General features: G+C 43.5%; 1 protein-coding gene across 5 annotated transcripts in view; it reads right to left on the bottom strand.

Annotated features, from left to right (window-relative positions):
- Positions 1–22,441, bottom strand: part of slc4a4a (solute carrier family 4 member 4a) — a 328,181-nt gene that overhangs the window by 43,114 nt on the left and 262,626 nt on the right. For all 5 annotated transcript variants that reach the window (XM_065011302.1, XM_065011299.1, XM_065011301.1 and 2 more), the window contains 6 exons: positions 17,292–17,453; positions 13,353–13,531; positions 11,636–11,708; positions 7,215–7,283; positions 6,626–6,799; positions 6,367–6,525 (listed from right to left, as the gene is read on the bottom strand). In XM_065011302.1, coding sequence (XP_064867374.1) covers positions 6,367–6,525; positions 6,626–6,799; positions 7,215–7,283; positions 11,636–11,708; positions 13,353–13,531; positions 17,292–17,453 — 816 coding nt within the window. The remainder of the gene's footprint in view (positions 1–6,366; positions 6,526–6,625; positions 6,800–7,214; positions 7,284–11,635; positions 11,709–13,352; positions 13,532–17,291; positions 17,454–22,441) is intronic.

Below are 22,441 nucleotides of genomic sequence, written 5' to 3'. Positions count from 1 at the left end.
GAAAGAACCTTACCCTGATCTACAACAATGATACAACACTGATCTAGATCAACGATAGAACCAAACCCTGATTTAGAACAATGTTAGAATCTAACCCAGATCTACAACAATGATATAACCTAACTTTGGATTCCAACAATGATATAATCTAAAGCTGATTTACAACAATGGCAAAACATAACACTGATCTAGAACAATGATATAATCTAAAGCTGATCTATAACAATGATATAACCTAAACCTGATCTACAACAATGATAGAACCTAACCCTAATCTAGAACAATGACAGAATCTAAAGGTGATCAAGAACAATGATTGAACCTAACCCTGATCTACAACAAGGATATAATCAAACCCTGATCCCAAGAATGATAGAACCAAACCCTGATCTCCAACAATGATAGAACATAACCCCGATCTAGAACAAGGATAGCACCTAACCCTGATCTAGAACAAGGATAGCACCTAACCCTATTTAGATTTAGAACATATAACAATGATAGAACCTAACCCTAATCTAGAACAATGACAGAATCTAAAGGTGATCAAGAACAATGATTGAACCTAACCCTGATCTACAACAAGGATATAATCTGACCCTGATCTACAACAATGATAGAACATAACCCTGATCTAGAACAAGGATAGCACCTAACCCTGATCTAGAACAAGGATAGCACCTAACCCTGATCTAGAACAAGGATATAATCTAACCCTGATCTACAACAATGATAGAACATAACCCTGATCTAGAACAAGGATATTAGCTCTGACAAATTGAAAACTCTAGTCATTGGCGACTCTATTACCAGCAGTATTAGACTTAAAGCGAATCATCCAGCGATCATACACTGTTTACCCGGGGGCAGGGCTACCGACGTTAAGGCTAATCTAAAGATGGTGCTGGCTAAAGCTAAAACTGGCGAGTGTAGAGAGTATAGAGATATTGTTATCCACGTCGGCACCAACGATGTTAGGATGAAACAGTCAGAGATCACCAAGCGCAACATAGCTTCTGCGTGCATATCAGCTAGAAAGATGTGTCGGCATCGAGTAATTGTCTCTGGCCCCCTCCCAGTTAGGGGGAGTGATGAGCTCTACAGCAGAGTCTCACAACTCAATCGCTGGTTGAAAACTGTTTTCTGCCCCTCCCAAAAGATAGAATTTGTAGATAATTGGCCCTCTTTCTGGGACTCACCCACAAACAGGACCAAGCCTTACCTGCTGAGGAGTGACGGACTCCATCCTAGCTGGAGGGGTGCTCTCATCTTATCTACCAACATAGACAGGGCTCTAACTCCTCTAGCTCCACAATGAAATAGGGTGCAGGCCAGGCAGCAGGCTATTAGCCAGCCTGCCAGCATAGTGGAGTCTGCCACTAGCATAGTCAGTGTAGTCAGCTCAGCTATCACCATTGAGACCGTGTCTGTGCCTCGACCTAGGTTGGGCAAAACTAAACATGGCGGTGTTCGCCTTAGCAATCTCACTAGGATAAAGACCACCTCCATTCCTGTCATTACTGAAAGAGATCATGATACCTCACTTCTCAAAATAGGGCTACTTAATGTTAGATCCCTTACTTCAAAGGCAATTATAGTCAATGAACTAATCACTGATCATAATCTTGATGTGATTGGCCTGACTGAAACATGGCTTAAGCCTGATGAATTTACTGTGTTAAATGAGGCCTCACCTCCTGGCTACACTAGTGACCATATCCCCGTGCATCCCGCAAAGGGGGAGGTGTTGCTAACATTTACGATAGCAAATTTCAATTTAAAAAAAAAAAATGACGTTTTCGTCTTTTGAGCTTCTAGTCATGAAATCTATGCAGCCTACTCAATCACTTTTTATAGCTACTGTTTACAGGCCTCCTGGGCCATATACAGCGTTTCTCACTGAGTTCCCTGAATTCCTATCGGACCTTGTAGTCATTGCAGATAATATTCTAATCTTTGGTGACTTTAATATTCACATGGAAAAGTCCACAGACCCACTCCAAAAGGCTTTCGGAGCCATCATCGACTCAGTGGGTTTTGTCCAACATGTCTCTGGACCCACTCACTGTCACAGTCATACGCTGGACCTAGTTTTGTCCCATGGAATAAATGTTGTGGATCTTAATGTTTTTCCTCATAATCCTGGACTATCGGACCACCATTTTATTACGTTTGCAATTGCAACAAATAATCTGCTCAGACCCCAACCAAGGAACATCACAAGTCGTGCTATAAATTCACAGACAACACAAAGATTCCTTGATGCCCTTCCAGACTCCCTCTGCCTACCCAAGGACGCCAGAGGACAAAAATCCGTTAACCACCTAACTGAGTATCTCAATTTAACCTTGCGCAATACCCTAGATGCAGTTGCACCCCTAAAAACTAAAAAAATGTCTCATAAGAAACTAGCTCCCTGGTACACAGAAAATACCCGAGCTCTGAAGCAAGCTTCCAGAAAATTGGAACGGAAATGGCGCCACACCAAACTGGAAGTCTTCCGACTAGCTTGGAAGGACGGTACCGTGCAGTACCAAAGAGCCCTTACTGCTGCTCGATCATCCTATTTTTCTAACTTAATTGAGGAAAATAAGAACAATCCGAAATTCCTTTTTGATACTGTCGCAAAGCTAACTAAAAAGCAGCATTCCCCAAGAGAGGATGACTTTCACTTTAGCAGTGATAAATTCATGAACTTCTTTGAGGAAAAGATTATGATTATTAGAAAGCAAATTACGGACTCCTCTTTAAACCTGCGTATTCCTCCAAACCTCAGTTGTCCTGAGTCTGCACAACTCTGCCAGGACCTAGGATCAAGAGAGACGCTCAAGTCTTTTAGTACTATATCTCTTGACACAATGATGAAAATAATCATGGCCTCTAAACCTTCAAGCTGCATACTGGACCCTATTCCAACTAAACTACTGAAAGAGCTGCTTCCTGTGCTTGGCCCTCCTATGTTGAACATAATAAACGGCTCTCTATCCACTGGATGTGTACCAAACTCACTAAAAGTGGCAGTAATAAAGCCTCTCTTGAAAAAGCCAAACCTTGACCCAGAAAATATAAAAACTATCGGCCTATATCGAATCTTCCATTCCTCTCAAAAATTTTAGAGAAGGCTGTTGCGCAGCAACTCACTGCCTTCCTGAAGACAAACAATGTATACGAAATGCTTCAGTCTGGTTTTAGACCCCATCATAGCACTGACACGGCACTTGTGAAGGTGGTAAATGACATTTTAATGGCAACGGACCGAGGCTCTGCATCTGTCCTCGTGCTCCTAGACCTTAGTGCTGCTTTTGATACCATCGATCACCACATTCTTTTGGAGAGATTGGAAACCCAAATTGGTCTACACGGACATGTTCTGGCCTGGTTTAGATCTTATCTGTCGGAAAGATATCAGTTTGTCTCTGTGAATGGTTTGTCCTCTGACAAATCAACTGTAAATTTCGGTGTTCCTCAAGGTTCTGTTTTAGGACCACTATTGTTTTCACTATATATTTTACCTCTTGGGGATGTTATTCGAAAACATAATGTAAACTTTCACTGCTATGCGGATGACACACAGCTGTACATTTCAATGAAACATGGTGAAGCCCCAAAATTGCCCTCGCTAGAAGCATGTGTTTCAGACATAAGGAAGTGGATGGCTGCAAACTTTCTACTATTAAACTCGGACAAAACAGAGATGCTTGTTCTAGGTCCCAAGAAACAAAGAGATCTTCTGTTGAATCTGACAATTAATCTTAATGGTTGTACAGTCGTCTCAAATAAAACTGTGAAGGACCTCGGCGTTACTCTGGACCCTGATCTCTCTTTTGAAGAACATATCAAGACCATTTCGAGGACAGCTTTTTTCCATCTACGTAACATTGCAAAAATCAGAAACTTTCTGTCCAAAAATGATGCAGAAAAATTAATCCATGCTTTTGTCACTTCTAGGTTAGACTACTGCAATGCTCTATTTTCCGGCTACCCGGATAAAGCACTAAATAAACTTCAGTTAGTGCTGAATACGGCTGCTAGAATCCTGACTAGAACCAAAAATTTGATCATATTACTCCAGTGCTAGCCTCTCTACACTGGCTTCCTGTCAAAGCAAGGGCTGATTTCAAGGTTTTACTGCTAACCTACAAAGCATTACATGGGCTTGCTCCTACCTATCTCTCTGATTTGGTCCTGCCGTACATACCTACACGTACGCTGCGGTCACAAGACGCAGGCCTCCTAATTGTCCCTAGAATTTCTAAGCAAACAGCTGGAGGCAGGGCTTTCTCCTATAGAGCTCCATTTTTATGGAACGGTCTGCCTACCCATGTCAGAGACGCAAACTCGGTCTCAACCTTTAAGTCTTTACTGAAGACTCATCTCTTCAGTGGGTCATATGATTGAGTGTAGTCTGGCCCAGGAGTGGGAAGGTGAACGGAAAGGCTCTGGAGCAACGAACCGCCCTTGCTGTCTCTGCCTGGCCGATTCCCCTCTTTCCACTGGGATTCTCTGCCTCTACCCTGTTACGGGGCTGAGTCACTGGCTTACTGGGGCTCTCTCATGCCGTCCCTGGGGGGGGGTGCGTCACCTGGGTGGGTTGATTCACTGTTGTGGTCGGCCTGTCTGGGTTGGCGCCCCCCCCTTGGGTTGTGCCGTGGCGGAGATCTTTGTGGGCTATACTCGGCCTTGTCTCAGGATGGTAAGTTGGTGGTTGAAGATATCCCTCTAGTGGTGTGGGGGCTGTGCTTTGGCAAAGTGGGTGGGGTTATATCCTTCCTGTTTGGCCCTGTCCGGGGTGTCCTCGGATGGGGCCACAGTGTCTCCTGACCCCTCCTGTCTCAGCCTCCAGTATTTATGCTGCATTAGTTTATGTGTCGGGGGGCTGGGGTCAGTTTGTTATATCTGGAGTACTTCTCCTGTCCTATTCGGTGTCCTGTGTGAATCTAAGTGTGCGTTCTCTAATTCTCTCCTTCTCTCTTTCTTTCTCTCTCTCGGAGGACCTGAGCCCTAGGACCATGCCCCAGGACTACCTGACATGATGACTCCTTGCTGTCCCCAGTCCACCTGGCCATGCTGCTGCTCCAGTTTCAACTGGCCTGGGCCCTAGGACCATGTCCCAGGACTACCTGACATGATGACTCCTTGCTGTCCCCAGTCCACCTGGCCATGCTGCTGCTCCAGTTTCAACTGTTCTGCCTTACTATTATTCAACCATGCTGGTCATTTATGAACATTTGAACATCTTGGCCACGTTCTGTTATAATCTCCACCCGGCACAGCCAGAAGAGGACTGGCCACCCCACATATGCTCTCTCTAATTCTCTCTTTCTTTCTCTCTCTCTGAGGACCTGAGCCCTAGGACCGTGCCCCAGGACTACCTGACATGATGACTCCTTGCTGTCCCCAGTCCACCTGACTGTGCTGCTGCTCCAGTTTCAACTGTTCTGCCTTATTATTATTCGACCATGCTGGTCATTTATGAACATTTGAACATCTTGGTCATGGTCTGTTATAATCTCTACCCGGCACAGCCAGAAGAGGACTGGCCACCCCACATAGCCTGGTTCCTCTCTAGGTTTCTTCCTAGGTTTTGGCCTTTCTAGGGAGTTTTTCCTAGCCACCGTGCTTTTACACCTGCATTGTTTGCTGTTTGGGGTTTTAGGCTGGGTTTCTGTACAGCACTTTGAGATATCAGCTGATGTACGAAGGGCTATATAAATAAATTTGATTTGATTTGATTTGATTTGGATAGCACCTAACCCTGATCTAGAACAAGGATAGCACCAAACCCTGATCTAGAACAAGGATAGCACCTAACCCTGATCTAGAACAAGGATAGCACCTAACCCTGATATAGAACAAGGATACCACCTAACCCTATTTAGATTTAGAACATATAACAATGATAGAACATAACCCTGATCTGGAACAAGGATAGCACCTAACCCTGATCTACAACAATGATAGAACATAACCCTGATCTAGAACAAGGATAGCACCTAACCCTATTTAGATTTAGAACATATAACAATGATAGAATCTAGAACTTGAATGTTGGTAGAATGTAACACTTATCTATAATGTTGGTAGAATGTAACCTTTATCTATAATGTTGGTAGAATGTAACACTTATCTATAATGTTGGTAGAATGTAACACTTATCTATAATGTTGGTAGAATGTAACACTTATCTATAATGTTGGTAGAATGTAACACTTATCTATAATGTTGGTAGAATGTAACACTTATCTATAATGTTGGTAGAATGTAACACTTATCTATAATGTTGGTAGAACCTTTCACTGATTTAGAACATTGGTATAATCTAACTGCTGATCTAGAACGTTGGACATGTCTTTAAAAAATGCTCACATCATCTACGTCACTGTCAATGCTCCTCAACTTCTTCTTCTGCTTAGCGTCCTCCTTCTTCTTCTTGTCCTTCTCAGGGATGACATCATCCAGGAAGCTCAGCTCGTGTTGAGAGAACATGTAGTCCATTGTCTTCCTCACCGCCACCAGGGCCAGGATCTGACACCACACGATACGTTGTTAACTCACAGCAACATAAACAGAACTACCAGAAGCAGGATCTGAAGCTAGTTGGTCATTACGATCAGAGGAGACTCACCATGACAGGGAAGATAATCGCGGCCACGGTGGACTTGAGGACCCAGAGCAGTGCCAGACACAGGATCTGGATGAAGGTAAACAGGTGGACCTTCCTCAGAGGAACATGGCGCAGGTACACAAGGTCAGGCTGATGCTTGGCTGGCATCAGGAGCAGCTGGAGACGGTCCATGAACTAGAGAGAGATGGAGGGAAGGGGAGATGGGAGAGAGAGAGAGAGAAATAGAGGGGAGGGGTGGAGAGAGAGATGAGAGAAAGATGGAGGGAGGCGAGAGAGAGAGAGATGAAGGGGGAGGTGGGGGTGGGGGAGAGGGAGGTGGGATGAGAGAGAGAAGGATGGGGAGAGAGATGGAGAGAGAAAGAGATATGGATTGGGAGGGGGAGAGAGAGAGAGAGAGAGAGAGAGAGAGAGAGAGAGAGAGAGAGAGAGAGAGAGAGACAAAAGCCTAGTCAGAAAGCTCCTATTGCGTATTTTCAGTTTAGTCCATATTGCAAATCATTCTGGATAAGAGCCTCTGCTACATGTAACTAATCTAACTATAAATGTGACATGCAGGCATTGGTTCCCTCAGGTCCTGATCAGCCAATACCTGCACTCCATTAAGAGAGGCCACGCCCATGTAGAGGAACACTCCATACAGCACTGGCATGGGGATGAACTTGAAGAGAAACAGAGTTTTTATTATTGTTTTACAGTCCACAGTCGGTAGTACATTCTACAGTCTACAGTAATCTACAATACATTCTACATTAGTCTACATTGCAACCTACAGTCTATAGTACTCAACAGTACAGCATACAGTCTAAAGTATATGGTCTATAGTAGACTACAATACAGCCTACAGTATACAGGCAATAGTCTACAGTAGTCTACAGTACAGCTACAGTGGACTACAGTACAGCCGACAGTCTACAGTACAGAGTAAAATCTACAATAGTCTAGATTATAGCCTACAGTCATCTAAAGTCTACAGTAGTCTAACGGACAGCCTACAGTGGACTACAGTACAGCAGACAGTCTACAGTACAGATTACAGTCTACAGTCTTCAATATACAGTCTACAATCTATCATCTACTGTAGTCTACATTACAGCCTACAGTCCACAGTAGTCTACAGTAGTTTACAGTACAGCCTACAGTAGTCAATATTAGTCTACAGTACAGCCTACAGTCTATAGTGGTCTATGGTGGTACAGTATATATATATATAGACTACAGTCTACAGCCTATGGTCCAAAGTTGTCTACAGTACAGCTTACACTCTACAATAGTCTAGAGTACAGCCTACACTCTACAATAGTCTAGAGTACAGCCTACACTCTACAATAGTCTACAGTACAGCCCACAGTCTACAGTAGTCTACAGTACAGCCTACACTCTACAATAGTCTACAGTACAGCCTACACTCTACAATAGTCTACAGTACAGCCTACACTCTACAATAGTCTACAGTACAGCCCACAGTCTACAGTAGTCTACAGTACAGCCTACACTCTACAATAGTCTACAGTACAGCCCACAGTCTACAGTAGTCTACAGTATAGCCCACATTCTACAGCAGTCTACTGTACAGCCTACAGTCCACAGTAGTCTACAGTACAGCCTACAGTCCACAGCCTATGGTCTACAGTAGTCTACAGCACAGACTACAGCCTATAGTTGTCTACAGTACAGACTACAGTCTACAGTCTATGGTCCACAGTAGTCTACAGTACAGCCTACAGTCTACAGTAATCTATAGTACAGCCTGCAGTAGTCTATAGTACAGACTACAGTCTAATGTGGTCTACAGTACAGACTACAGTTTACAGTCTACATTCTATGGTCCAAAGTAGTCTACAGTACAGTATTACAGTATACATTCTACAGTCTACAGTACAGCCCACAGTAGTCTACAGTACAGCACACAATCTAAAGTAGTTTATATTACAGCCCACAGTCTAGAGTCTACAGTAGTCTGCAGTGCAGCCCACAGTCTACAGTACAGCCTACAGTCTACAATAAAGCCTACAGTCTACAGTAGTCTGCAGTACAGCCCACAGTCTACAGTACAGCTTTTAGTAGTCTACAGTACAGCATACTGGTATACAGTAGTCTAAAGTACAATCTACAGTCTACATCAGTCTACAGTACAGCATACAGTCTACAGTCTATAATAAAGCCTACAGTCTACAGTAGTCTATTGTACAGCCTACAGTCTATGTTCTACTGTAGTCTACAGTACATCCTACAGTCTACAGTAGTCTACAGTATAGACCACAGTCTACAGTCTACAATAGTCTACAGTACAGCCCATAGCTCACAGTCTACAGTACAGCCTAGAGTCTACAGTAGTCTATTGTACAGCCTACAGTCTATGTTCTACCGTAGTCTACAGTACATCCTACAGTCTACAGTAGTCTACATTACAGCCCATAGCCCACAGTCTACAGTACAGCCTACAGTCTACAGTAGTCTACAGTAGTCTAAACTACATTCTACAGTCGTCTACAGTACAGTCTACAGTCTACAGTCTACAATAGAGCCTACAGTCTACAGTCGACTACAGTACAGCCTACAGTCTACAGTCTACAATAGAGCCTACAGTCTACAGTTGTCTACAGTACATCCTAAATGTCTACAGTAGTATACAGCACAGCCTACAGTCTACAGTAGTCTACAGTACAGTTAAGTCTACAGTAGTTTACAGTACAGCCCACAGTCTACAGTAGTCTGCAGTCTACAGCCTATGGTATACAGTAGTCAAAAGTACATTCTACAGTCTACAGTACAGCCTACAGTAGTCTACAGTACAGTCTAGTCTACACTAGTGTCATGACATTGGCCTGGGGGATAGGTTTATGACAGTCATAAATACCTCTTTCCCCCTTTTTCCTCTCTCTACCCTACTGATGTTACATTTGCAAACCCTTTGGTTAACATAGAGATTCTGGGAACATCAGAAGGTGGGGGGAAATGACCTATATTCTCATAATCCTACCAATTGAACATATGCGGTGGTACTTAATGAATATGATGTCAGTTCGGTTGTCATCTGAGACATTCTCATCAATGATAAGATGACATAAACTCTACAGTGGAAAGTCTACACATCAGAGTTATCGGATTCACATGGAATTGTTGTTCAATTTAAATGTTTGAATATGAAATTATTAATGATGGGATGAATGTGATTTTAGCTTCTAAAATGTGAGATTTGGGTTTTCATAAGATAGGGCTCTGCTTAATCAGTGGCCCGCCCCTGTGAAGGGACATGGGCTATAAAACTTTTCAAACATGCCCTGCTCTCCCTTCCTATATAAAGCCTTGACGACAATATAACCTCCTGTTCTGAAGATGTGAGGACGACGGTCCGATGTCAGAATGGTTCAGATAATAACTATAGAACAAAGCCAACATCAGCATGAGCTTTGGTTGCGAATGGTATGAGCTTTGAACTCTTATTCACTATAGAAGTGATACCTCCTAGCCGTTGAGTAAGCAACAGCAGATGCAAATGAGGGTTAGGGAGGAACAGACAGAGTATCCCGTCTATCACACAACGACGTTACTACAACGTATCCAGTTGACCACCAGAGACATTCTTTAAAGGACAAAGGACTCGGTTGGGCAACACGGCCTTCCATCTACCACCAACCTACCGAAGCGTAGCTCAGAGTAAATATTTATTGCATTTTCCTTTTCCAAATGGGCGGTAATTTAGAATGCACAAGATTCTGTATTCCCGCTCAGCCCAGTCAAAACTGTTCGCTGCTCTGGCCCCCCAATGGTGAGAACAAACTCCCTCACGACGCCAGGACAGCGGAGTCAATCACCACCTTCCGGAGACACCTGAAACCCCACCTCTTTAAGGAATACCTAGGATAGGATAAAGTAATCCTTCTCACCCCCCCCCTTAAAAGATTTAGATGCACTATTGTAAAGTGGCTGCTCCACTGGATGTCATAAGGTGAATGCACCAATTTGTAAGTCGCTCTGGATAAGAGCGTCTGCTAAATGACTTAAATGTAAATGTATTTACGATAGCACAGCTTCGCCCTTTGTTCCTCAGTCTTCCCGCTCTTTCACTCAAACCCAGCCCCTTTTCTTTTGTGTAACCAGCTGTCATATCTGTTCCGCCCGCTAGGGACGTTTTCCTTTATGACGTAATTTGTAATCAAGTTATGATTGAATTATGTGTATGTGTAATTCTATGTGATTAGTTAGGTATTTAGTAAATAAATACCTAACTATTGCTGATTCAACTTGTTAGCCAGGGTTCGTGCAGATAACCAAGAATTTACAACGTTCCGATGAGACTGAGTTAAGATGACGATTAATATTGACTGCTATTGATGTAAAATATTACTAGGTCTTTAAGAGTTTATTCGGAAGATAACAGCTCCATAAATATTCTATCTAATTACATTTACATGATTAGCTCAATCAGGTAATATTAATTACAGAGAAATGATTTGATAGAATAGCATGTCATATCACTTGATCCGGCATAGCCAAAGACACGACACTAGTCTACAGTACAGAACACAGTCTACAGTCTACATTAGTCTACAGCACAGTCCACAGTCTACAGTATTCTACAGTGCATAATTCAGTCTACAGTCTACAGCACAGCTTACAGTCTACAGTGGACTACAGTCTACAGTAATCTACAGTACAGCCTACAGCCTACAGTAGTCTACAGTACAGACTAAAGTCTATAGTCTTCAGTATACAGTCTACAGTAGTCTACAGTACAGACTACAGTCTACAGTAGTCTACAGCACAGCCCGCAGTCTACAGTATACAGTAGTCTACAGTACAGCCCGCAGTCTACAGTCTACAGCACAGCCTACAGTCTACAGTATACAGTCGTCTACAGTATAGCCCACAGTCTACAGTATACAGTAGTCTACAGTACAGCCTACAATCTATAGTATACAGTTGTCTACAGTATAGCCCACAGTCTACAGTATACAGTAGTCTACAGTACAGCCTACAGTCTACAGTATACAGTAGGTAGGTACATACCTTGAGGACGGGAGACATAAAGACAGACAGCCCCGTCAGAATGAATACACACACACCAGTGACTCTCTGCTCCCTAGGGAAAACATACACATAGCTTTGGTTATACACACAAACACACTCACACAGTAACCAATAGAGATTTCATCTATATTTTTCGTAGCTGTCGATTTACCACCAAAAAAACCTATGCCGGCATTAAGACCGCACTCAACGGTCTTAAGGCCATAAGGAAACAAGAAAACGCTCACCCAGAGGCAGCCTTAATGCAGGACAACTGAAATCCATTTTACCTCATTTCTACCTGTATGTCACCTGTGTAGCTAATAGGGAAAAAACCTCTAGACCACCTTTCCACACACAGAGACGCATACAAACCTCTCCCTCGCCCTCCATTTGGCAAATCAAGCATACCACCATAGTCCCTGTGCCCAAGAAGACCAAGGTAACCTGTCTTAATGACTACCGCCTGTAGCACTCACATCTGTAGACATGAAATGCATTGAAATGCTGGTCATGGCTCACATCAACAACATTGTCCCAGACACCCTGGAACAACTGCCCATACCACCCCTAGAGATCCACAGATGATGCAAACTCTACTGCCCTCCACATTGCCGTCACCCACCTGGACAAAAGGACAATCTGTGAGAACACTGTTCATTGACTACAGCTCAGCATTTAGTGCCCTCCAAGCTAAGGACCCTGGGATTAAACACCTACCTCTGTAACTGGATCCTAGACTTCTTGATGGGCCGGCACCAGGTGGTGAGGGTAGGTAACAACATATCCTCCACACTGAACCTACACATGGGCCCCCCACTCCTTCTTAGTCCCCTCCTGTATTCCCTGTTCACCCACGATTGCTTGGCAGCGCACGACTCCAACACCATCATTAAGTTTGCAGAAGACACGGCAGTGGTAGGCATCACCGGTGACCATGAGACAGCCTACAGGGAGGAGGTCAGAGACCTGGCAGTGTGGTGCCAGGACAACAAGCTCGCCTTCAATTTCAGCAAGCTAAAGGAGTTGATCATGGACTTCAGGAAAAGGAGGGTCAAGCACGCCCCAATCCACATCGATGGGCTGTAGTGGTGCAGGTTGAGAGCTTCAAGTTCCTCTGTGTCCACATAACTAAAGAATTATCATAGTCCAAACACACCAACACAGTCATGAAGAGGGCATGACAATGCCCCTTCCCCCTCAGGAGGATGAAAAGATTTGGCATCTACAGCTGCACCATTCAGAGCATCTTGACCAGTTGCATCACTGCTTGGTATGGCAACTGCTAGGCATCCGACCGTAAAGTGCTACAGAGGATGATGCATACGGCCCAGTACATCACTGGGCTAAGCTTCCTGCCATCCATGACCTATATACTGCTCTTTCTGCTACCGCACACCAAGCGGTACCGATGCACTAAGTCTGAAACCAACAGGACGCTGAACAGCTTCTACCCCCAAGACTGATAAATAGTTAACCAATAGCTACCTGGAATATCAGCATTGACACTTTATGCACTAACTATTTAAATGAACACTGCTGTTACCGTTTATTATCTGTCCTGTTGTCTAGTCGATTTACACCTACCTGTATGTACATATCTATCTCAATTACCTAGTACCCTTGCACATCAACACAGTACTAGTCTACACCTGTTGTATACGACTCATGTGACAAATCAAATTTGATTTTGATTTGATTTTGTCATCATGCTCACCTCACTCCCAAGAACTTGGGCATTTCTCCAGGGGCGGATGTCTCTGTCTCCATCTTCAGACTGTCTATGTGAGCGATTGAGATGACCGTCGCCGCCACGTACCATGGCAACCCCATGAAGGAACATACAATCATCAGAACGGCAACCCAGAACAGGTCCAGGTGGTAGCCTGCGCCTTTCTGTTAAGCGGACAGCAGACATTAAAAAACACACACACGGAGACCCTGGGATGTCCTACCTTCAGACTATTGATCTACTGTCCTGTCCTACCCTTAGACTATTGAGACACTGCCCTGTCCTACCCTTAGACTATTGAGACCCTGTCCTGTCCTACCTTCAGACTATTGAGACCCTGTCCTGTCCTACCTTCAGACTATTGAGACCCTGTCCTGTCCTACCTTCAGACTATTGAGACCCTGTCCTGTCCTACCTTCAGACTATTGATCTACTGTCCTGTCCTACCCTTAGACTATTGAGACACTGCCCTGTCCTACCTTCAGACTATTGAGACCCTGTCCTGTCCTACCTTCAGACTATTGAGATCCTGCCCTGTCCTACCTTCAGACTATTGAGATCCTGCCCTATAAAACCTTCAGACTATTGAGACCCTGTCCTGTCATACCTTCAGACTATTGAGATCCCGCCCTGTCCAACCTTCAGACTATTGAGAACCTGCCCTATAAAACCTTCAGACTATCGAGATCCTGCCCTATAAAACCGTCAGACTATTGAGACCCTGCCCTATAAAACATTCAGACTATTGAGATCCTGCCCTATAAAACCTTCAGACTATTGAGACCCTGCCCTATAAAACATTCAGACTATTGAGATCCTGCCCTATAAAACCTTCAGACTATTGAGATCCTGCCCTGTCCAACCTTCAGACTATTGAGAACCTGCCCTATAAAACCTTCAGACTATTGAGATCCTGCCCTATAAAACCTTCAGACTATTGAGAACCTGCCTTAAAAAACCTTCAGACTATTGAGATCCTGCCCTATAAAACCTTCAGACTATTGAGAACCTGCCCTATAAAACTTTCAGACTATTGAGACCCTACCCTGTCCTACCTTCAGACTATTGAGACCCTGCCCTATAAAACCTTCAGACTATTGAGAACCTGCCCTATAAAACTTTCAGACTATTGAGACCCTACCCTGTCCTACCTTCAGACTATTGAGAACCTGCCCTATAAAACTTTCAGACTATTGAGACCCTACCCTGTCCTACCTTCAGACTATTGAGATTCTGCCCTGTCCTACCTTCAGACTATTGAGATTCTGCCCTGTCCTACCTTCAGACTATTGAGATCCTGTCCTGTCCTACCTTCAGACTATTGTACCCTGCCCTATCCCATCTTCAGACTATTGAGACCCTGCCCTATAAATCCTTCAGACTATTGAGATCCTGCCCTGTCCTACCTTCAGACTATTGAGATCCTGCCCTATAAATCCTTCAGACTATTGAGATCCTGCCCTGTCCTATCTTCAGACTATTGAGACCCTGCCCTATAAATCCTTCAGACTATTGAGATCCTGCCCTGTCCTACCTTCAGACTATTGAGATCCTGCCCTATAAATCCTTCAGACTATTGAGATCCTGCCCTGTCCTATCTTCAGACTATTGAGATCTTGCCCTATAAATCCTTCAGACTATTGAGATCCTGCCCTGTCCTATCTTCAGACTATTGAGATCCTGCCCTATCAATCCTTCAGACTATTGAGATCCTGCCCTGTCCTATCTTCAGACTATTGAGATCCTGCCCTGTCCTACCTTCAGACTATTGAGATCCTGCCCTGTCCTACCTTCAGACTATTGAGATCCTGCCCTATAAATCCTTCAGACTATTGAGATCCTGCCCTGTCCTATCTTCAGACTATTGAGATCCTGCCCTGTCCTACCTTCAGACTATTGAGACCCTGCCCTGTCCTATCTTCAGACTATTGAGATCCTGCCCTGTCCTACCTTCAGACTATTGAGATCCTGCCCTGTCCTATCTTCAGACTATTGAGATTCTGCCCTGTCCTATCTTCAGACTATTGAGATCCTGCCCTGTCCTATCTTCAGACTATTGAGACCCTGCCCTATAAATCCTTCAGACTATTGAGATCCTGCCCTGTCCTACCTTCAGACTATTGAGACCCTGCCCTGTCCTACCTTCAGACTATTGAGATCCTGCCCTATAAATCCTTCAGACTATTGAGACCCTGCCCTATAAATCCTTCAGACTATTGAGACCCTGCCCTGTCCTACCTTCAGACTATTGAGATCTTGCCCTATAAATCCTTCAGACTATTGAGATCCCGCCCTGTCCTATCTTCAGACTATTGAGATTCTGCCCTGTCCTACCTTCAGACTATTGAGATCCTGTCCTGTCCTACCTTCAGACTATTGAGACCCTACCCTGTCCTACCTTCAGACTATTGAGATTCTGCCCTGTCCTACCTTCAGACTATTGAGATTCTGCCCTGTCCTACCTTCAGACTATTGAGATCCTGTCCTGTCCTACCTTCAGACTATTGAGATCCTGCCCTATAAATCCTTCAGACTATTGAGATCCTGCCCTGTCCTATCTTCAGACTATTGAGATCTTGCCCTATAAATCCTTCAGACTATTGAGATCCTGCCCTGTCCTATCTTCAGACTATTGAGATCCTGCCCTATCAATCCTTCAGACTATTGAGATCCTGCCCTGTCCTATCTTCAGACTATTGAGATCCTGCCCTGTCCTACCTTCAGACTATTGAGATCCTGCCCTGTCCTACCTTCAGACTATTGAGATCCTGCCCTATAAATCCTTCAGACTATTGAGATCCTGCCCTGTCCTATCTTCAGACTATTGAGATCCTGCCCTGTCCTATCTTCAGACTATTGAGATCCTGCCCTGTCCTACCTTCAGACTATTGAGATCCTGCCCTGTCCTACCTTCAGACTATTGAGATCCTGCCCTGTCCTATCTTCAGACTATTGAGATCCTGCCCTGTCCTACCTTCAGACTATTGAGACCCTGCCCTGTCCTATCTTCAGACTATTGAGATCCTGCCCTGTCCTACCTTCAGACTATTGAGATCCTGCCCTGTCCTATCTTCAGACTATTGAGATCCTGCCCTGTCCTACCTTCAGACTATTGAGATCCTGCCCTGTCCTATCTTCAGACTATTGAGATTCTGCCCTGTCCTATCTTCAGACTATTGAGATCCTGCCCTGTCCTATCTTCAGACTATTGAGATCCTGCCCTGTCCTACCTTCAGACTATTGAGATCCTGCCCTGTCCTATCTTCAGACTATTGAGATTCTGCCCTGTCCTATCTTCAGACTATTGAGACCCTGCCCTATAAATCCTTCAGACTATTGAGATCCTGCCCTGTCCTACCTTCAGACTATTGAGACCCTGCCCTGTCCTACCTTCAGACTATTGAGATCCTGCCCTATAAAACCTTCAGACTATTGAGATCCTGCCTTGTCCTACCTTCAGACTATTGATCTACTGTCCTACCTTCAGACTATTGAGATCCTGCCCTGTCCTATCTTCAGACTATTGAGATCCTGCCCTGTCCTATCTTCAGACTATTGAGATCCTGCCCTGTCCTATCTTCAGACTATTGAGACCCTGCCCTATAAATCCTTCAGACTATTGAGATCCTGCCCTGTCCTACCTTCAGACTATTGAGATCCTGCCCTGTCCTATCTTCAGACTATTGAGATCATGCCCTGTCCTATCTTCAGACTATTGAGATCCTGCCCTGTCCTGTCTTCAGACTATTGAGATCCTGCCCTGTCCTACCTTCAGACTATTGAGATCCTGCCCTGTCCTACCTTCAGACTATTGAGATCCTGCCCTGTCTTATCTTCAGACTATTGAGATCCTGCCCTGTCCTACCTTCAGACTATTGATCTACTGTCCTATCTTCAGACTATTGAGACCCTGCCCTGTCCAACCTTCAGCATGTGCTCCTTCCTGTTGACGATGACAGCGGTGATCTGCTGGTCCATGAAGAGTAGGATGGTGACCAGCAGGGCAGGCACCGCTGAGACCACGTACACCCACCAAGGATTGCCTCCAAACGGGGGAACAAACCAGCCACGGTTGGGGCTCGTTGGCTGGAGGGGGAGGAACAGAGAGCAGGGCTTACAAAAACACACATAGACAAGCAAACAACACACATCGACAAGCAAACGACACACAGACAAGCAAACAACACACAGACAAGCAAACAACACACAGACAAGCAAACAACACACAGACAAGCAAACAGCACACATCGACAAGCAAACAACACACATCGACAAACAAACAACACACATCGACAAGCAAACAACACACATCGACAAGCAAACAACACACATCGACAAGCAAACAACACACATCGACAAGCAAACAACACACTTAGACAAGCAAACAACATACAAGTAATAACACACATAGACAATAACACACATGGACAATAACACACATAGACAAGTAGAACACATAGACAAGTAGAACACATAGACAAGTAGAACACATAGTCAAGTAGAACACATAGACAAGTAACACACATAGACAAGTAGAACACATAGACAAGTAGAACATATAGACAAGTAGAACATATAGACAAGTAGAACACATAGACAAGTAGAACACATAGACAAGTAACACACATAGACAAGTAGAACACATAGACAAGTAGAACACATAGACAAGTAGAACACATAGACAAGTAGAACACATAGACAATAACACACATCAACAAGTTATAAGTTATGAAAGTATTCAGACCCCAGGACTTTTTCAAGTCAAATCCAATTTTATTTGCCACATGCACCGAAAACAACAGGTGTAGACCTTACAGTGAAATGCTTACTTACAAGCCCTTAACCAACAATTCAGTTTTAAGAACAATAAGTGTTAAGTAAAAGTAAAAAATGGATAAGGAAAAGATAAAAATAACAAATAGCAGCAGTAAAATAACAATATCGGGGCTTTATACAGGGGGTACCGGTACAGAGTCAATGTGCGGGGCACAGGTTTGTTGAGGTAATTGAAGAAATTTGTACATGTAGGTAGAGTTAAAGTGACTATGCATAGCTAATCACCAGAGAGTAGCATCAGCGTAAAAGAGAGGGTGGGGGCACAATGCAAAGTCTGGGTAGCCATTTGATTAGCTGTTCAGAAGTAGACCTAGACCTGGTGCTCCAGTACCACTTGCCATGCGGTAGCAGAGAGAACAGACTATGAATAAGGTGGCTGGAGTCTTTGATAATTTTTAGGGCCTTCCTCTGGCACCGCCTGGTATAGAGGTCCTGGATGGCAGGAAGCTTGGCCCCAGTGATGTACTGGGCCGTACGAACTACCCTCTGTAGTGCCTTGCGGTCGGAGGCCAAACAGTTGCCATACCAGGCAGTAATGCAACCAGTCAGGATGCTCTCAATGGTGTAGCTGTAGAACTTTTTGGGGATCTCAGGACCCATGCCAAATATTTTCAGTTTCCTGGGGGGGAATAGGCTTTGTTGTGCTCTCTTCACGACTGTCTGGTGTGTTTGGACCATGATAGTTTGTTGGTGATGCGGACACCACCTCTTTTTCTTGTAGTCCACAGTCATCTCCTTTGTCTTGATCAGGTTGAAGAAGAGGTTGTTATCCTGGCACCACATGGCCAGGTCTCTGACCTCCTCCCTATAGTCTCGTGCCTACCACTGTTGTGTCGTTGGCAAATTTAATGATAGAGTTGTGCCTGGCCATGCAGTCATGGGTGAACCGGGAGTACAGGAGGGGACTAAGCATGCACCACTGAAGGGCCCCCGTGTTGAGAGTAAGAGAGGCAGATGTGTTGTTACCTACCCTTACCACCTGGGGTGGCCTGTCAGGAAGTCCAGGATCCAGTTGCGGAGACAGGCATTTAGTCCCAGTGTCCTTAGCTAAGTAATGAGCTTTGAGGGCACTATGGTGTTGAACGCTGAGCTGTAGTCAATGAATAGCATTCTCAGGTGTTCCCTTTGTCCAGGTGAGAAAGGGCAGTGTGGAGTGCAATAGAGATTGCAACATCTGTGGATCTGTTGGGGAGGTATGCAAATTGGAGTGGGTCTCGGGTTTCTGGGATAATTGTGTTGATGTGAGCCATGACCATTCTTTGAAAGCACTTCATGGCTACAGATGTGAGTGCTACAGGTCAGTAGTCATTTAGGCAGGTTACATCAGTGTTCTTGGGCACAGGGACTATGGTGGTCTGTTTGAAACATGTTTGTATTACTGACTCAGTAAGGGACAGGTTGAACATGTCAGTGAAGACAATTGCTAGTTGGTCAGTGCTCAAAGTAGACATCCTGGTAATCCGTCTGGCACCGCAGCCTTGTGAATGTTGACCTGTTTATTTTCACTTTTGGATAAATAGCATGCCCAATTTCAACTTCCTGCTACTCATGCCAAGAATATAAGATTTGCATATTATTATTAGATTTGGATAGAAAACACTCTGAAGTTTCTAAAACTGTTTGAATCATGTCGGCAAAACCCCGAGGACTAACTGTTTTTTTTTAGGTCTCTGTCTGTTCAGTGAGTTCTCATTGGGAAACAATATTTCTTAGGCACTTGTTTTCAGTTCCTACCGCTTCCAATGAATGTCACCAGTCTTTGGAATTTGGTTGAGGTCATTCCTTTGTGCAATGAAGAAGTACGGCCATCTAGGAAATGGGTAACATTGTTAAGAGTTGCGCAAGACTTAGCGTTAGTTCCTCTCATCCTCTATTGAAAACCGATAGACCCGTCTTCAATTTGATCGATTATTAATGTTTAAAAATACCTAAAGTTGTATTACAAAAGTAGTTTGAAATGTTTTGGCAAAGTTTACAGGCAACTTTTGAGATATTTTGTAGTGATGTTGTGCAATTTGGAAGCTGTTTTGTTCTGGATTAAACGCACCAAATAAATGGACATTTTGGATATATATGGACGGAATTAATCGAACAAAAGGACCAATTGTGATGTTTATGGGACATATTAGAGTGCCAACAAAAGAAGCTCGTCAAAGGTAAGGCATGTTTTATATTTTATTTCTGCGTTTTGTGTAGCGCCTGCAGGGTTGAAATATGCTACTCTCTTTGTTTACTGTTGTGCTATCATCAGATAATAGATTCTTATGCTTTCGCCGAAAAGCCTTTTTAAAATTTGACATGTTGGCTGGATTCACAACGAGTGTAGCTTTAATTTAGTATCTTACATGTGTGATTTATTAATGAAAGTTAGATTTTTATATAATTTTATTTGAATTTGCCGCGCTGCATTTTCCCTGGCTTTTAGCCAAGTATCCCATTTTTTTAAACCTTTATTTAACTAGGCAAGTCAGTTAAAACTTGTTGGGGATAGGGGGCAGTATTTTCACTTTGGATGAATTGCGTGCCCATAATGAACTGGATCCTACTCTGTCCTAGATTGCTTATATATGCATATTATTATTGCTATTGGATAGAAAACCCTCTGACATTTCTAAAACTGTTTGAATTATGTCTGTGAGTATAACAGAACTCATAGGGCAGGCAATCTTCCAAACAGGAAGTGAAATTCTGAAAGCGGGTCTAATTTTAAGTCATCCCCTCTTCGCTTCCAAATAAGATAAGGATCTGTTAGTACTTCCTACGCCTTCCACTAGATGTCCTAATTCAGTAGAACGTGGAATGGAGCCTCTGGTGTGAACTTTGACCAAATGGGAGGGGAATGAGTCCCTGTCCTGGCAGAATGCAATTTCCCTGCTGCGCATTTGTCTGTTGATGTCACCGTTGTTCCATTTGGCTGCAGATGAAAACGCATGCTCCGGTTGGAACGTTATTGGATATATATGAAAATAACATCCTGAAGATTGATTCTCTACTTAGTTTGAGCAGTTTGTTCGACCTGGAATATATATTTTTGAAGTTTTCGTCCGAGTTCTCCTGGACCAGCGTCAGCTTTTGGGCACGTGAGCTGAAAGTGCTAGCAAATGCAGCTAATTGGACACAAGTATTGGACATATGTAACAAAACAACGATTTATTGTGCAACTAGGACTCCTTGCACTGCATTCTGATGAAAGATCATCAAAGGTAAGGTAATATTTATGATGTAATTTCGTATTTCTGTTGACTCCAACATGGCGGAGAAATATATTTACGTCTGAGCGCCGTCTGAGATTATTGCATGGTAGGCTTTTTTTCGTAACGTTTAAAAAAAAATCTGACACAGCGGTTGCATTAAGAACCAGTGTATCTTTAATTATATGTAGAACATGTATCTTTCGTCAAAGTTTATGATGAGTATTTCTGTTATCTGGCGTAGCTCTCTGTAATTACTCCGGATATTTTGGAGGCATTAGTGAACATGGCGTCAATGTAAACCGAGATTTGTGTATATAAATATGCATATTATCGAACAAAACATAAATGTTTTGTGTAACATGTCATATGAGTGTCATCTGATGAAGATTATCAAAGGTTAGTGATTCATTTTATCTCTAATTCTGCTTTTGTGACTATGGCTGGGAAAAATGGCTGTGTTTTTTATTTTTTTGGTGGTTTCATGTAAAAAAAAAACGGACATTAACTAATTAATTAGTTTATCTTTCATTTGTTGTACTTGTTAATGTGTGAAAGTTAAACATTTGTAAAGACATTTTTTTTATTCCCCACGCCACCTTTTCAGCTGAATGGGGGGGGGTGTTCCCCTGTTCCCCTTAGATTTCGTGCACCAGCTGTTGTTTACAAATACAGTGGGGCAAAAAAGTATTTAGTCAGCCACCAATTGTACAAGTTCTCCCACTTATAAAGATGAGAGAGGCCTGTAATTTTCATCATAGGTACACTTCAACTATGACAGACAAAATTAGAGAAAAAAAATCAGAAAATCACATTGTAGGATTTTTTATGAATTTATTTGCAAATTATGGTGGAAAATAAGTATTTGGTCAATAACAAAAGTTTATCGCAATACTTGTTATATACCCTTTGTTGGCAATGACAGAGGTCAAACGTTTTCTGTAAGTCTTCACAAGGTTTTCACACACTGTTGCTGGTATTTTGGCCCATTCCTCGTTGCAGAAATCCTCTAGAGCAGTGATGTTTTGGGGCTGTTGCTGGGCAACA

This window comes from Oncorhynchus nerka, linkage group LG27 (assembly GCF_034236695.1).
Source record: "Oncorhynchus nerka isolate Pitt River linkage group LG27, Oner_Uvic_2.0, whole genome shotgun sequence".
In the NCBI taxonomy this organism is placed as follows: Eukaryota; Metazoa; Chordata; class Actinopteri; order Salmoniformes; family Salmonidae; genus Oncorhynchus; species Oncorhynchus nerka.
Note: the sequence above shows the minus strand (reverse complement) of the source record. Positions and strands in the feature narration are given on the sequence as shown.